The sequence below is a fragment of the Myotis daubentonii genome, chromosome 18 (assembly GCF_963259705.1).
Source record: "Myotis daubentonii chromosome 18, mMyoDau2.1, whole genome shotgun sequence".
NCBI classification, from domain to species: domain Eukaryota; kingdom Metazoa; phylum Chordata; class Mammalia; order Chiroptera; family Vespertilionidae; genus Myotis; species Myotis daubentonii.
Genome location: NC_081857.1, coordinates 20,628,522 through 20,644,869, shown reverse-complemented (window position 1 = coordinate 20,644,869; position 16,348 = coordinate 20,628,522). Strand labels below are relative to the sequence as shown.

At 51.5% G+C, this 16,348-nt stretch overlaps 1 protein-coding gene across 1 annotated transcript in view; it reads left to right on the top strand.

Annotated features, from left to right (window-relative positions):
- Positions 1-16,348, top strand: part of CACNA1E (calcium voltage-gated channel subunit alpha1 E) — a 387,287-nt gene that overhangs the window by 136,581 nt on the left and 234,358 nt on the right. The window contains exons 4-5 of the mRNA XM_059673180.1: positions 7,640-7,745; positions 8,227-8,366. Of these exons, the coding sequence (XP_059529163.1) occupies positions 7,640-7,745; positions 8,227-8,366 (246 nt within the window). The remainder of the gene's footprint in view (positions 1-7,639; positions 7,746-8,226; positions 8,367-16,348) is intronic.

The following is a 16,348-nucleotide window of genomic DNA, read 5'->3' as shown; positions in this document are numbered from 1 at the left end:
ATCTGACCCCCGATTACAAGCTAGCCTGCAGATATTTGCAGATACCTATGGGGTCCCTCTCAAGCCTTCCCTTTCCAAGCTGAGCATCCTTCGTGCCTTCTGTGTTTTCTCATGTGACCTGGGGGCTCAGTAGGTATCCTTGAACTCTGGGGTACATTGCAGGGTTTTCAAAGGCAAACAAAATTCTCTAGCCGACCTTTGGGCGCTCACCAAAGGCTTTTCATTTTCTTTGTGTAGTCTGACGCCCCGCGAAGTGAGTGTCAGTAGGAACTAGGGTGTAGTCCTGGGTGTGGCTGCTGATTGCAGCCCACACGCTTCTTTCCCGCGTTCCTGCCTGAACTCTTGATGGGCTCCAACTCCTCAGAGTGTCATCCAAGCACAGTGTGGTTTCTAAAACAGGCAATTTTCCCACCGCTGTTTTGTTTCCTTCCAGAGGCCTTTGATATTCCCTTTTGCTTTCTTCCCTTCTCTGCACGGTTCAATCATCTGCCTCCTGCTCGCCGAAACCGTGCATCGCATGACAGCGTTTTGAGTCCAGGAGTCAGTCAGACACGTAAAAAGTGAATTTGTTAAGATTCATCCGGCTGACGGTAACTGGGGCCGGAGACCAGACAAGCGGGTACTGTCTTCATGCCCTAGAGCCGCCACTGCCCACCCTGCCTTTGCAGTTGGGGTCGGGTGAGTCTGGAATTGACCTCGGTATTGGTTAAGCAAAGTAGCAATAATGTGAATTTCAGTCGTGTTATACAGAGAGCAGAGGCATGGGAGTCAGATGGGAATTCTTTGGTCTAAAAGCATTGGGAAAAGCATGACGTAAAGTTTAAATGCACCTTGACGTCAATATTCAAAGAGTAATAATGCTCACGATCTTTTGTTTTGAATGACTGAATCCACTGACCTCCCTAAGAGCAGTGGACGGTCCTGGCCAACAAAAGGCTCTTGGGCCCCGGCCTCTTTGCTGTGTTCTCATCGTTGCTTTGCTTTGTCTTTCATTCATTAGGATTTAAGTCTTTAGGAGTAGGTGTAATGGCATTACCATCTTCTTGACAGCTACAGAGAGAGAAAGAAAGAGAGAGGAGAGATGTGAGTGTGTGTTTGTTCAGGACTGCCTGTCAGATGGTGAATTTGAACAGAGGCAGCTGTTGTCATGGAGATGGCAGGTTGCATCCCACCACCATGGAAACCAAAAGTTAAAAAACTGATGTTAAGGCTGGAAGTCACATGATACATTTTTGTTTTGTTTTCTTTTTTTAAACAAAAGGAAAGGATTTTTGCTTTTCAGTCTGATCTTTTTTTTTATTTTTTTAAAGGCAAGGTTGGGTGGTGACAAAAATTGCAATGAGGAAAGTGATGAGATCATGAAATGGGCCAACACCAAGTAGGCAGGGCTTGCACCTCATTTTTCGGGGGTGGGCACGGCGGGGAATGCAGTGCGGATTTCCAGGTGTGGGGCCAGAGTTGTGTACTGATGACTGTCGCAGGGGTTTCGCCCTTGCGGTTAGTTGACAATCACCCTTTGTCCATCAGCCCAGGACAGAGACTGGAAACCTGAAATCAAGGACTGAGAAAAGACATGGAAATGGAGTCAAGGGTGTGACTTGCTCCAGATATGAGGGTGGCCACCCATTGATAAGTTCGGACGATAGAAAAATTCATCTGTGGCCCCTCAGAACCTCAAGGAATGCAGCTCCCATGCTGATTCCTTCTCCTGGGTCAGTCTCCTTGGGGCCTCAATGTCCTGCTAGGTCAGTCCCAGGCATGAGTGCAAGGAAGTCCAGAAGGAGCCCATCCGGACGCACATTAGGCTCTGGGCCGAGGCTCCTTGGACCTCTGCTTACCTTTACCTGGTGTACCTGATGTCTCACCGTGGAGGGGGCTGGGGGTGAGAGGCGGAGGGGGGGCAGGGCGGGGAAGAGAAGGCTTGAGGAGAGACCCTGTTGGAATCGCATCCTCACTCCTGCTTCATAGAGGGGTCTGGAGCAGAGTGACACAGCCAGCCTTCTGGAAGGACCGCTGGCCCAGGGCCCGTTTGAACAGGGCTGGCTTTAACTTCCTCTGCAGGCTGTGGGGGGTTGAGGACCGCACTCACGGCCTATGCGGACAGACAGGCCAGGCACACCAGCCTCTAAGGATGGCGAGGATGACCAGGAGGGAGCAGACACACTCTGGAAATGCTGGTGGTGGCTCGTGCTGGGTCTGCATTTTAGGCACAAGGTCCTGTCTCTTGGATGCTGCCGGCCGGGTCGGTCCTTCCAGCACAAATGTGTGGCTCTCGCAGCCCACGCGAGGGGAGGATGATCTCACCAGCATGATCTCACTGCGCTCCCGTCAGGGTCCGCAGGAGCTGGAGCCGGGCTTCTGTGGTGGCTCAGCCCTAGTGCTTAGCCCTGGCCTTGGTGTGATTAATGTCCCCTCTAATCACCAGGAGAAATTACATCGGAGCCATCGGCTTCATAAATCCTCCTCCGGGACTGGTGTTTGGATGTGCTTTCCACAGTCCTGGGGGGTTCTGGGCCAAATGTCTCCGCGCTCTTCCCGGAGGCCCATTACCATAATTTTCTTTTAAATCCCTCATGGCGGTGGGCCTCTTGAGCGTCCGCCCCCGCTGCAGCCAGCCAGGCCGCTCCCAGAGGCTGCGACCACGCACAGATGCGTACCCCAAAGCCATAGCAGACGCTTAAAGATTGATTTAGTCGGATGATAAAAAACGTGCATTTGTGTAGCACCTTACAGTTTCCAAAAAGCCTTCATCTGATTCGTTTGTATTTCTTGTTTGGTTCTGTGGGAGTGGCCAGGGGGCTTTCCCTGACCTGAGTACCATGTTGGGCGGTTTTTGCAGTGAGAACCCTGGCTCCCGTGTTCCATTGCCAAGCCTCATTCTCCCCACTGCATAGCAGGTCTCGGGAAAATGCCGAGTCTTCTCACAGGAGAACAGTAGCATGCCAGCCTTGGAGAGCTGCCTTTCACTACCGTTCATATTTAAGATGTTTTCTTAGGAGGAGTGCTTGTGGGAGTAGCACACTAGACAGGGCCCTTCCCTGTAACAGTCTTCCAGTCAACATCCCACTTGTAAGAATGATATTTATGTGCAGGTGAGGGAAGGGCGGAAAGATATGCACAAAAGCACCTGGGCCGCCTTCTGAGACTCTCAGGCTCTTAGCATTAGACATCCAGACGCAGGGGGCTGGGATGGAAGGGAGTGGAAGGAGACAGACACCCTTCGAGGGGCAGATGTGGGTACAGGAGGCCGAGGCATGCTTCCCGAGTCTGTGGGCTACTCTAGACTCCCCAGGAGTTCGCAGGCAATGTCTGAGTGGCCACAGGCTGCTCCCCACAAAAGTGCCATCTCCATTAGGCCTGGAGTCCGGGAGAGAGCACAGTGTTCTGTCTGCCTGCAGTCCCTGGTGGCCCTCAGCCCCTCTGAGCACGTTCATTCTCCGTGCTGTTCTGACGCCACAGTCTGAGAGCTGGCAGCTGGGAGCACAGGGGACCCAGGGGGTTTAGGGCTGCGTGTTCCATGTTCCCCCTGGGGCACCCGGGTTTGCTGCTTGAGGCTAAGTTCTTCCCAGTTCGGTCCCTGAGCGGTGGGGATACGAAGGCTCTGCTGGGCCAGGCAGAGGGAAGGCTCAGCTCTGTTGACAAGCAGGACCACCACCACCACTGTAGTCTGAGGGGCAGCCCTCCCCTCTCCCCAGCTTTCTGAGCTTCAGGAAGGAAATGAACAAATGGCAGGTGTGCAGGCCAAGTAGGGCTGCTCAAATTAGCTGTGTTGCTAAGGAAACAAGTCAACCATTGGAAGGAAGGAGCTTTGGGTAAAGGAGATAAATCAATAAGTGAACCTATTTTTATCATTTCCCTAATGATTGTCTTAGAGCTGCTAGACAGGAAAGAAAGTTGGAGCAACACAGGTCCTCATTAGCAGGCTCAGGGGGAGAGAGGAGTGAAGGGGTGTTGGGGGGAGGTTGCCAGGAAAGTTTATGAAATGAGGCGGGAGCAGCAGAGACAGATAAGGGAGAGGAGGTATTTTTTGCAAGTTTCAAAGCACTTTCAAGGCCATTCCCTCATTGGTCTGGTCCCTTTGTTCTACCGTGTTTGATCCTCTGAGGAATCCTGTACCGATTTCCATGACCCTCAGGGTGGGGTGGGTTTTTGTAGTCATTGTTTTCTTTTTCAGAATACATATCACTCTAAGTGATTTTATAATCAGAAATGAATGCATGCTCATTTTAACACTCAGACAATGCATAAAGGAGTAAAGAAGAAAGTGAAAATAACTCCACTACCCCAAGAAAACTCATCCTCCTTCTAGCAAGACAGATCTTTTTCCTTTGTCTTTTAAATTTTTTTTAACATAGACTGTGTGTGTGTGTGTGTGTGTGTGTGTGTGTGTGTGTGTGTTCAAATGGGTAAAAGTGTGGAGAAGGTGCAGGGTACCTTTTGTGGACATACCTCGGGCTCTGGTTTTCCTGTGCTATTGCTGAGTGCCCCCTGTGTGCTGGTCCCCAGTGGCACAGAGGTGAATAAGACAGGCAAAGCCCCTGTCCTAAGGCTTCCACACCTCGTTGCTTCGTTAGCTCTGTTTGTTCCAGATTTCGAACCTCAAATCGCTGCGGACACCAGGGAGAGAGATTGTCCAAAATGTGTTTAGTGTCAGGCACAGAATGGGATGGGAATCACTGAACCCCTGGGCAGAAGAAGTCAGGGTCCCAGACAGCTTTCCATCCACCTGTCCCAGGAAGGGCCGGTTCTTTGAGGCCTTGGCAACTTGGAGCTTCCTCTGATCTTCCCAAGTCACACCTTTAGCCTGATGAGGTGCATTCACTTGACCTATGGGCCATTATTTGAGTCCAGGCTCTTCCCTTTGGAAATGTAGTAGAGGTTCTATTGGGCTTGAGGTTCTACCAGAAGGAGAGAGGGGAGTGGTGCCCCTGAGTCAGTCCCAGGGGTGGGGGTTGAGCAGGAAACCCTGGGCTGAGCCATGAGCTATTACAACTCTGACTTGTGATGGCTCCTCAACAGTGTTTGCTGCTCCCATTCATTTATGTCTGCCTTTAACATTGAGTGAGCTCCTACTGTGTACCAGGAGTCCTGTAAGCACTGACAATGGAGAGATGGCCAAAACACTGTCCCTGTTTCAAGAGATAGTTGTTGTGTGTTTTTTATGGTTTTTTTGGGGGGCGGGGGGAGATAAATATGAGGAGAAATAATAAAATTGCACAATCAAAGAGCTATGGGCAGAGGGAGAAACCTTCTCAGATAAGGTAATATTTCAGCTTGATCTTGACATATGACCAGAGAGAAGGAGAAAAGCCATTGTAGGAGGAAGCAAAAGCACCAAGTGCCCTCTCTCTGTGCTTTTTTCAGAAAGAGAAGTGGACAGGAGGATGGAGGAAGGGCTGTCAGAGAGAGGGGTGGGGCAGCCAGAACCTGATATCCTCTCCTGCTGTCCACACCTAAGATTTCTCCTTCGCTGTCCTTTCATCGAGTCCACAGACATATGCCACGCCCAGAGCCTGATCTTTACTTCTGCATCCGTATCTCACCTTTTAATTGCCCCAGACATGAATTTATCCTGAGCTGTAGATGATCTATGAGGCCTAAAGGGAGGGCTGTATTTGGACAGTTTTCAAAATTGTTAGCCAAAGAATCGCTGCTCTGAATGGGTCTTTAGATGTCAGACCATAGATAGAGAGAGAGGATTGTGGGAATGGGGAAGGGACACGGAAATGAGGTCTTGTCAGAAACTCTGAAGTATCAAACTCTCACCTTTAGAGTCTAGCCTCCGGGCCTTAGGTAGCGCCATTCATTGAGACCTCTTGAATTCTCAGCCATCCCGACACCTGGCCAGTCACAGGGCGCCTGGCAGGAGCAGCAGGGCCCAGAGCTGTCCTCCTGCCCTGAGCACCCTGAGCACCTGCAGTGGTGATGCCACACCTTCCTGAATCTAGCCCCATGTTTCCCGCCGAGCCTCATGCATCTGCATTGGGCTTGGAGCTAGGTGAGTTGAAAGATCCCAGCAGGGAGCTGTACACTCATCTCATCTGACTAGGAAGATGCAGGTGTGTGAGTGGGCGCGAGGAGTGGAGGCCGCAGCGGAGCCGCCCCAATCCAGGTGGGCACTGCTGGGTGGAGGCCTTGGAGGTGGGCAGGTGCCAGGACCCGTCTCGCCTACAGGTCAGCAACTAAGAGCTCATTGACGTGTAAGTCTCTGGTTATCACTTTAAGGTTTTCAGGGGACTTCAGTCAGACCAGTGAGAGCCCGTGACCTCTGCAGCTCGAGTGAGACCGTGCACACTCCCTGTCCCATTTCCCAGTCCCTGGCCTGGGCTCCTTGCTCGTGTGGAGCAGCTTTCCCAGTTTGCATGGGGCCTCGCCAGCCGCCAGCCGTGGTGAGCAGCCAGCTGAGCCCCACATTTTGTCAACACCCTGAGTGCTCATTGCCGTTGATGTTCATTGGCACTGAGGTCACGGCCGGGACAGGGAGGCATCATGTTAGGATTGGCCCTCCTTCTGGCTCCCCAGAAAGGGCTCTGGGCCCTAACCCTTACATAGCCACCTTGGACGTGTCAGGGGACAAGGAGAGCAGTCCCTTCCCTTCCCTCCACTTTGCCAGATCAACGACTCCTCTCTCCTGCCCGGGATTTCAGAATCCGCCAGAGCATAGGTTGCTTGGCAAGACCAGTGGCAACAGCTGGCTTGTGTTTGTCACAACAATAGCTAAAGAATAAAATCCAACATGCAGAGTGACTCAACTCGAAGTCGGTGATCCCTCGCTCTCGCTTTGCTAACAGTCTCCTCTCCACCTCCCCTTGGGCTTGTGGCACAACCTTTCTGCGGGAGTCAGGATGCTGGCACCAGACTCACAGTGCTGCTTTTCCTAATAGGCCCAGGCGGCCCCCTCACCTGTCTTTAGAAAAATGCATCAGGGAAAAAAGTCTGAATGCATTATCCATTCATTGGTCGTTGTGTTCCTCGAGGCCCCAGCTTTGCTGTCCTGGATTCAGACTTATGATCTGTCTGTTTCCTGTGGGGAGAATAAGGGAGGGGGGGCGGGGGGGGGGCAAAGCAAGCTTCTCCTGGCCCCTTTACATGTGCATCTGAATTGGCTATTAACACAGAAGAGAGCTCACATGGAGGGAGTTCCTCTTCCAAGAGCCCTCCTACTCAGGCGCACCGAGGTCCTAGAGGAGGGTCCATTGTGACTCCCAGAGGCAGCAGCAGCCACAGCCGTGTCCTCGCCGAGGCGCCACACAGGCCAGTGGTTTGCAGAGCGGGAAGAAAAGGGGTCTGCATGGTGTCAGTGACTCTTCCTCTTTCCTTCTGTGTTCAGCTATAGTTAATTCCAGGATGTGGAATTAACTCACTATGGAACTGGAGAGCACCTTATGTCCAACTGTAGTATTTTATTGGCTCCACTTTTTTTTTCTTGGAGAAGATGCTTTGCATTCAGCACCCGATCAGAAATGGTTCTAGTTTCCTGGGCCAAGGACCACCTACCATCCTGTGTGCTAGAGTGGAGCACGCAGGCGGCACAGACACCCTGGGGGTTGACCAGGTTACTGTGTTCGTGTGCACAGCCATCGAGGAGGCTGCGCCGCTCTCTCTTTGGTGAGTCTGCTCCTTAACTCCTCCTTCCCACGCCGTTTGAGTACATGATCCTGGCCACCATCATTGCCAACTGCATCGTCTTGGCCCTGGAGCAGCATCTTCCTGAGGATGACAAGACCCCGATGTCCCGCAGACTGGTATGTGCCTGCGTCTTCTCACCTCTCTTTCCCCCTCCTCTTCTCCGGTTCCCTTCTCCTTTGCTCCGTCACCCGGCCCTTTCCCTCCTCTCTCACCTCCAGGGCTAGGAGGAGCCCCATTGGGATGCATTAGGGCAAAATGACTGACGTCTCAGACTCCTGCTCCCAGCAAGTTCTAAGGGCATTGTAGACGCCGTATGCACACCCCACGGTGGCCAGACAAGAAGAAAGGGCAGGGACAGGGTTCAGTCCCTTCCTAAGGGATTGTGAAGTGACATGAGCAAGGGAGGTCAAGGGGAGAAGACGAAGGGCGCTCACGGCCCCTGTCCTCCAGCCCCCTCGCTTCCCACCTGTGCAGGTGTCCCATAGGAGAGAGGAGAGGCCAGAGCAGAGCGGAGGCCGGGGCGTGCCTTCGCCTGCCTCCCTCTCCTCTCGAAGCACAGCCCTCCGCTGACCGGCACCTCTGCTCCTCATCCCACAGGAGAAGACGGAACCCTATTTCATTGGGATCTTTTGCTTTGAAGCTGGGATCAAGATCGTGGCCCTGGGGTTCATCTTCCACAAGGGCTCATACCTCCGCAACGGCTGGAACGTCATGGACTTCATCGTGGTTCTCAGCGGGTGAGTCCTCTGGTCTCTTCTTGGTGTTGGGGGCTGTGGTGTCCTGCAGTGGCTGATGCAGCGAACCCTGGGGTGGGGAGGGGGTGGGACAGGAAGTTTGAGGGAGAAGTTTGAGGATAACATTCTCACATGGGGCTGGGCCACAGAGGACCACCTGCAGGGGAGTGCGTGTCCTCTGTGCAGGTGCAGGTGGCAGTCCGCGGAGCCGCGGAACCATGGAGTCAAGGTCGGGCTGCCACTGCTTCTGACTTCCCACCTGTGCTCGGTTAGTGCTGAGCACATGTCCTGGCTGGTCTTAGCCTGAGGGGCACCCCCAAAAGATGCGCCAAAAGATGCATCAGGTGCAGTTTTCTTTCAGAGGTTGGAGAAGACCCCAACCATATCTTCCGAACTGATCAATGAGACGCACGTTCTGACGACAGTTTTTTGTGATTTGCAGATTTTTCAACAGGAGGAGGCATAACATTGAGTCCCACTAATGTTTGATAAATCATTCCTTTGGAAATTAATACAGCACTGCCACACTGCAGCTGACCCAGAGTCATGGGCGGCACATTCATTTCAGTATCTGACAGATCATCTTTCCTGTGGGAAATGAATAGAGCATGCCTGCACTGGGGCCGATCCAACCCCATTGGCAGCTTAGGTGATGGGCTTGGGTTGGGGGGTGAGGGCTATGCCTCATTTGGCTTCTGTGGTTTCCTGTTGGTCTTTGTGGCAGGTGGTTCTTGGTGCCTGCAGGGGTGGGGCAAGCCCGGCCCTTGGGGGAGCCATATGTCCTCTGCGGGTGTGGCAGCTAGAGATGGGCATAGAATTCCTCTTATCCAGGGTCTCTAGCAGACGGTAGTTCACACCTGTGAGGGAAAGAAGAAGATGGAGTAGAAACGTGGAGGGGAGAAATAGGAGCCCCCATTATGATAAACCAAAAGGGGAGGGGGCAGGGAATAGCCAGGGGTGTGGGGGGTGGGGGGCAAAGCTGAGAGAGGTAAGACCTTGGAAATGTTTGCATGTATCCATTTCCCCCCGGAATAGACATAATACTCCTATTTTTAACCTTCACACCAATTGCGATAAAATGATCAGGTTGAAGGTGCAATGGACTGGAATTTACAAATGGAAGCTCGTAGGCAGCCAGCTCAATACAGGGGACAGATACGTAGACAGAGATGATTATTTATGTTGGGAAAACACCTGTTGCCTTACAAAAGGATTTCCTGAAGGTTATTTTTCTAAAAGAAAATTCTGCATTTAAGATACGTTGGTGTATAAAGATACAATTATACATAGTGTTTCAGAAGTACGTGGTCATAGAAAATGCAGCGTTCCTGGGCGATGTTTTATTATTTAGTTTTTCCAGCTTTGTGGGGATGTGATTGACAAACAAAAATTGTATATAGTTAAGATGTGGCCATGTGATGTTTTGATATACGAATGCATTGTGAAATGATGACCACAATCCAACTAATTAACATATCCATCTCCTTACCTCGTTACCTTTTGTGTGTGGGGCGGGGGGGGGCGGGGGCGGGTGGGTGAGAACACTTGATATCACTCTCTTGGCAAATCTCAAGTATAAAATACATGATTATTAACTATGTCACCATGCTGTACACTAGGTCTCCAGAAAGTACTCATCTATAGGTGAAAGTTTGCACCCTTTAATCAGTATCTCCCCTTTTCCCACGCTCCAGCCCCTGCTAACCATCATTCTTTCCCCTGGTACTCTAAGTTTGATTTTTTTTTTCAACTTTACATACAAGTGAGATCGTATCGGACTTTGTCTTTCTGTGTCTGGCTTATTTCTTAGCATAATGTCCTCCGGGTTTATCCATGTTGTCACCAATGGCAGGACTTCCTTCTTATCCAGGGTCTAGCAGACGGGCTGAATAATATTCCATGGTGTGTACACACACACACACACACACACACACACCACACACCACATTCTTTATCCGTTCTTCTGTTCACAGACACCTAGACTATTCCAGCATCTTGGATACTGTGCATAAGCTGAAATGAATGTGAGAGTGCAGATAGGTCTTTTCAAGACAGTGATTGTATTGCCCTCAGATATGTACTCAGAAGTGGAGTTGCTGGTCATATGGTAGTTTATTCAGTGAGGAACCTCCATACTGTTTTCCACAGGGGCGGCACTAATTTCCATTTCCATCCACATAGTACACACGGGTTCCCCTTTCTCCATAACCTCACCAACACTTATTTATTTATTTATTTTTTACTTTTTGATAATAGCTGGGTGATAAATGTCCCTAAAACCAATAATATATGCTATCTAAGTGAAAGGCATGGATGAGAATCTCAGTTACTAAGAAGAGTGATTCTGTCTAGAAGAAAAGCACTGAGACGTGTACGTATTATACGTATTGGTCTCCCCAAGAAGCATGTGTCGGACGCCATGTGGAATTTCCCATCTCATCTATTTACTTGTATTTTAAACTATTACATGATCATTAAAGAAAATACAGAAAAGTCAAAAGAAGGAAAAAATAATTCACTGTTTAAGAAAAAATTCCTGATTGTTTCATGGTATTTCCTCCCAGCGCTTGAATGCAAAGCAAGCTCCCTTTTCAATGCTTGCACTTTTGCTGCCTGTTCTCAATATAGTAAGAGCATCTTATATGTTACTCCTTATTGTCATTAAAATCTGTACTGAGTGATCAGCATTTTGTTAAGTAGATAGACACAGTGTATTTCTCCATTTTTGCAGTTATTTGACACTTAGATTGGTATTACAGATAATTATTCCGGATGCTCCAACGTACGTGGTTTGGATGTCATGCTTTAAGAGGCACTGTGACAGGTTGAAGTGCTTCTAAAGGCGAGCCTGTTTTCTGCACAGGGTCTGGGACTAGGCTGTGCGAGACAAGGTGGAGGGCAGACAGGCGAGAGCCCAGCACTGCCTTTGAATAAGGGTTGCCGTGTGGCCGAAGGAGCAGATTTGGGGAGTCAGCAGGGTCCTTCCGTTAGCCTGGCCGAGAAGGTCCTCTGTGTCCTCACCTGCACTCCTGGGGCGCAGGTGCTGAGCCCTTGGCCAAGTCACTTGTCCCCTCTGTTCCCTCTCCACCCAGACCTCGCGTCTCTCATTCTTAGTGGCTCTTCAGACGTTACTGAAAGGCCCCTGCTGTCCCCCTGGGCCAGTGGCACTTCGCCCCGTTCTTCCTGCACCTACTGACGTCTGTCTCCTTAACTCACATGTGAACGTGCTTCAGGGGAAGGGCTTGGCGTCTAGAGATGGGCGCTGAGGCCGCAGTTCTATCCCACGGGGCCGGGTGATCGGATCCCGTCTTAGTGTACGCGGTGCTGCTGTCCACCACAGTGCCTCTCAGGCGCACATTTCTCAGGCTGCAACATCTCTGAAACCAGCCTGTCGCTCAGTGATGGCATGCTGGAGTTTAACTGACGGCATTTCTCTTTCTCCTTCATGGTACATAAAATCATGGGGCATCGTACAGCTGTTGGGGTCTGAGATGTGTGAAATGCGTTGTGATACCGACCCGGGGAGGTGGCAGAGCAGGCCCGGGAATCGAGTCACCTGGTGCTCGGAGAGGTGAAGTGCGCAGCCCAAGACCACCTGCCTCTTGACAGCAGGTCCAGGGGTTGCCATTGTGCCTTGTGACCCAGGGCTGGTGCATTCACCCCTGCCCCGTGCAGCCCCCCTCCAGGCTGCCTGACACCACCCGCACAGCTGTCCCTGCTGGCAGCTCTGACTTCCCACCTCAGCATCAGGCGTCACCTCCCATTTTCCTCCAGTGCACAAGAGGAGTGACAGGTGCCGGAGTGCGACACAGCGCCTCGGGCTCCGGCTGCACGTCTTCTCAGCTCTCGGTGTGTGACTAGAGCGGAAGGAGGGTGGGGGTGCTGAGGTGTCACACAGCTGGCTCAGTGAAAAGCCTCTGTCGCTGACCTTTGCTAAGATGCTAAGAGATGGGGCACTGTCAGAGCACGCAGGAGCACCGCACGGCTCTGCTGGGCTGGCTGGGTTTGAGTCCATGTCTTCTTCTAAATTCTCCCATTCGACTACGCCAAGCACAGGGCAGGTTCCTTCTCGGTTCCTGCCTATCCAGGCACCTGGGCTGCCACATTCTGCCTGCACCTCTGAACTTTTAACCTTTAGTATTCTCAGGCCTGGAAGCTGTGGGGAGTTCATGGTGTGAAAGTTAATTTGTGTACATTATTCATCCAGTCCTCATAATCCCCCCTATGAGACCTTGTTATTTTATAGATGAAGAAACTGAGGTTCAGAGAGGACCTGTGACCCACTGGGAGGCGGGTACTGGCTCTGGCTCCAAGCTCCTTCTTCGACACTCATGTTCCCACCGGCAGTCACCTCGCAGTTTTATGGGCTTCGTGGTCTGTAGTTCCTTGAATGCACATTCCTTCCTCCCCTTGGAGCATGTGGGGTGGGCTTAGGAGGAGTGTAATCAGACAGTTGCCCCTGGCCCAAAGCTGAGGCTCATGGTGACTTGAAGAGGACCAGGGCCCCAGGTATCTCTCTGTAGTCTGGGAATACAGCTTTCTGGCCTGTGGTTAAGAAGGCCCATAACTCGTGTGGCTTGATGCATAAAGACTGGATTGGAAGTTACAGCTTGTTTCTTCATGAATTGTCTTGTTCATTCACTCATTTATCAATCAATCCATCCATTCATCCATTTAACAAAACTTGTATTGTTGAGTACTCAAGCAACTGCTGGGACCGAGGCACACCAAAGTTAATGTATCCTCATTTCTTCTTAAAAACAGTGGAATTTGCTGTGTCTTTTTACAAACTGTGAGCTTACATCACTTGGCGATCTTTTCCTGTATTGGTAACAGTTCAGAAGATGCTATTTCTAAACGTGTGTGAGGCCACCTGGAGAATTCGAAATAATTTTAAGTAATTATTATATATTAGTCTAGGTAATAAGTCTCAGTACCTGGAATAGATGGGCTAGTGATAGAGGAGGGGAGGAGCTCATAGGCACTGCTGAGCCAGGGGTAAGTCAGGAGAGTGAGGGTGAGGACTGCGCCTTTCAACCCTGCTCATCTCTGTAGCCCAGGGCCTGGGTTCTAGCAGCCACTTAATAAATGCTGATGAATTATTAGTTGCTTCATCCCTGATCCTCTTATCACCTCTGGGATACGCAGGAGGGTGCTGAGGGGAATCTGGGGCTGTGGTGCGGGTTGTCTATTCCCAGCCCTGCCATCTCCCTGGTCTGGCTGAGCCAGGCAGTGTCTACACCCATCTCCCGAACCTGCGACCGGCCCCATTTGCTCACGTTCTGATCACTCTGTTAGGGAATCAGAGCTGGGAGCTTAATCTCTAGCCCAGGAAGAATATTCGCTCCAGTAATTGGGCTATTTATGGGATTTTTCTCAGGGGGATTATCCCCCGGATGATGGTTTGGGAGGGATTCAGGGCTAAATATGAAGGCCCAGACCCCAAGAGGTGGCTGTGGGTGGGGAGGGGTAAGGAGAAAGCACTATCACATCACCTGGCATTGGCCTAGAACAGTGGTCGGCAAACTCATTAGTCAACAGAGCCAAATATCAACAGTACAACGATTGAAATTTCTTTTGAGAGCCAAATTTTTTAAACTTAAGCTATATAGGTAGGTACATTGTTATTAACTTAATTAGGGTACCCCTAAGGCTTAGGAAGAGCCACACTCAAGGGGCCAAAGAGCTGCATGTGGCTCGCGAGCCACAGTTTGCCATCCACGGGCCTAGAATGATAGCTGCTATTATTTATGGAACTACATGCAGGAAACAATACTTTATATCTCTCTGTGGACATATATATGTGTTATATCTAATTCTAAAAATCATACTGCCAGGTAAGAGTTATCAGGCCTGGGTATCACCCATGCCCATTTTATCGTTGGGGAAGCTGAGACACAGACACTTTCCATAACTTGCCCAGAGTCAAATGGTTGATATGGCAAAGTCAGAATTTGAACCCAGGCCTGTTTGCCTTCAGTTCGGGGTGCCCTCCCTCAGCCCCGTTGCCTCCCAAGCTCAGTGATGTCACCTGTGCTACCCTAGGGATGTCATGTTGTCCCCTTGCTTCCTTGTGCAGGTTCAGGCCACATGGTGAGAAGTGTGCTGCCCTTCCCTCTAGGAACCCTTTATTCTCAGTTGTATGTTGAAGTGTTGGCGATATTACACAGCTGCATCTGAATGTGGGTGATGTTGTTTATTTTTCCACCAAAAACCCCAAAAAACAAAATCGGCGCAGGACATGCTCTGCCACCAGTTTTCCCAGCTTTGCTGGACCCTTAGCTGTGAGTCCGTGGCCACATCGCTGGAGACTGGGCAGGTGTATCTGAGTTGGGCTTGTCCTCCTTCCTCTCCTGAGGCCATCACCCCGGGGCCCGGTGATCACCTTCCCACTATCTTCCTTCAAGTCCTTCAAGAGACATGACCGAGTACCCACAACGCGCCAGGCACTGTGCGGGGTGTGGGTGGGCTGGGCTGCGTGCCGCCCACCAGTACGCCGCGTCATGAAAACCCACACGGCCAGCAGCCTCCCTTTGGGGGGCTTGGGGGAACGTCCTGAAGGAAGCAGCATTTACCCTGGGATGTCAGGATGGGCAGGTAGCACTGAGCCAGACAGCGAAGGAGAGGAGCTTTTCTGGGAGAAAGAGTGCGACGTGAAAATCCTTGAGGATGAGAGCCGGCGAGCAGGATGCTTCTGGGGACTTGGCTGGTGAAAGGGTGGGAGATGAGCCTAGAGAGGTCAGCAGGGGCCAGGGTGGCCCGTGCCGGGAGCTGGTACTTTGGCCGAGGGCAGTGGGGCGCCGCTGCGGGCTTCGAGCAGGTGTAGGATGATTAGTGCTGCATGGGCTTCTTTAACCTGGAGTCAACTCCAAGGACAGGGCATGGAAGGGAGAAGGAAGCCATAGCCATATCCTCAGCTGCCCTTGGAGAGGATGCATCACCCGGCAGGGAGGGAAGACAAGGGAACAAGGAAGAGAAAAGGCCCGAGGAAATGCTGCAGAATTGCGGGGAGCTGCCATGGCCCGCCTGGTTTGTCGCCAGTGGCACGTGCAGAGACGTGCAGCCTGAAGCCTGTGGGTAGGAGGACGCTCTCTGGAGCTAAATATACACCCGAAGGTATTTTTGGAGGGTTTCTGTAAGGAGGCCGCCCTAATATATGAGTTTCCTGAGCAGCTAACGATCGAGGAAAGCACACTTTTCCTCTCGGAGCACAGTCTCTGGGGTGCTCAGAATGTGGGGGAGGTGTCGCGATCGCAGCCCTGGGGCCCCCGGCCCAATTTAAATCTCCGCGGTGATAGTATGCTAGTACTTGGTATTTATATCCCATCTCTGTGCAGGGAGCCGGGCAAGATTCTGCAGACCCGTTTTCTACTCATCTTCTTTGCTCTCAGTGGGGGCGAAGTGGGGAGGTGGGAAGCAAGGCAAGGATGGAGTGGAGGGAGGAGGTATGAAAGCTTGTCAGTTGCAGATGGGGAAACTGAGGCTGAGGTGGCGTAAGGGGCTTGGAGCTACTCAGAGGAGCTGTGTCAGTAGAAGGAGATGAGGTGTCCCACGCCTTCGTGCAGATGTTGGGGTGCTGTGCCAGCCCTTGGGCCAGGCTGCACCTCCAGTTCTCTCTCCCCGCAGAGCTGGTGGCTGCGCACCTGAGGGACCTCCACCTCCTCACAGGCTCCTCCTTCATTTCCCGCACCTCCCTGGGGAGCAGGCTGCTGCCTCCAGCCTCTCTTTCCATCAGAACGTTCCTCTTTCCATTGCCTTGCCCTCCAGATGGGTGAATGATGGGAAAGATGCAGTTCGAATATGGGATTTTAATTCCGAGGAGAGGTGGGAAAAAGGCAGAATGTGGACCTGCCAGGCCTCCGGTTAGCTCTGCACAAGTGACACACCTGCTCCTTCAGGGAGAGTCCTTGTGAGAGGCCCCGGTGGTAGGTGACAGGCAGCTGAGCTGGGATAGCTCCGTGGATGATCGACAAGTTTTCTCTTGC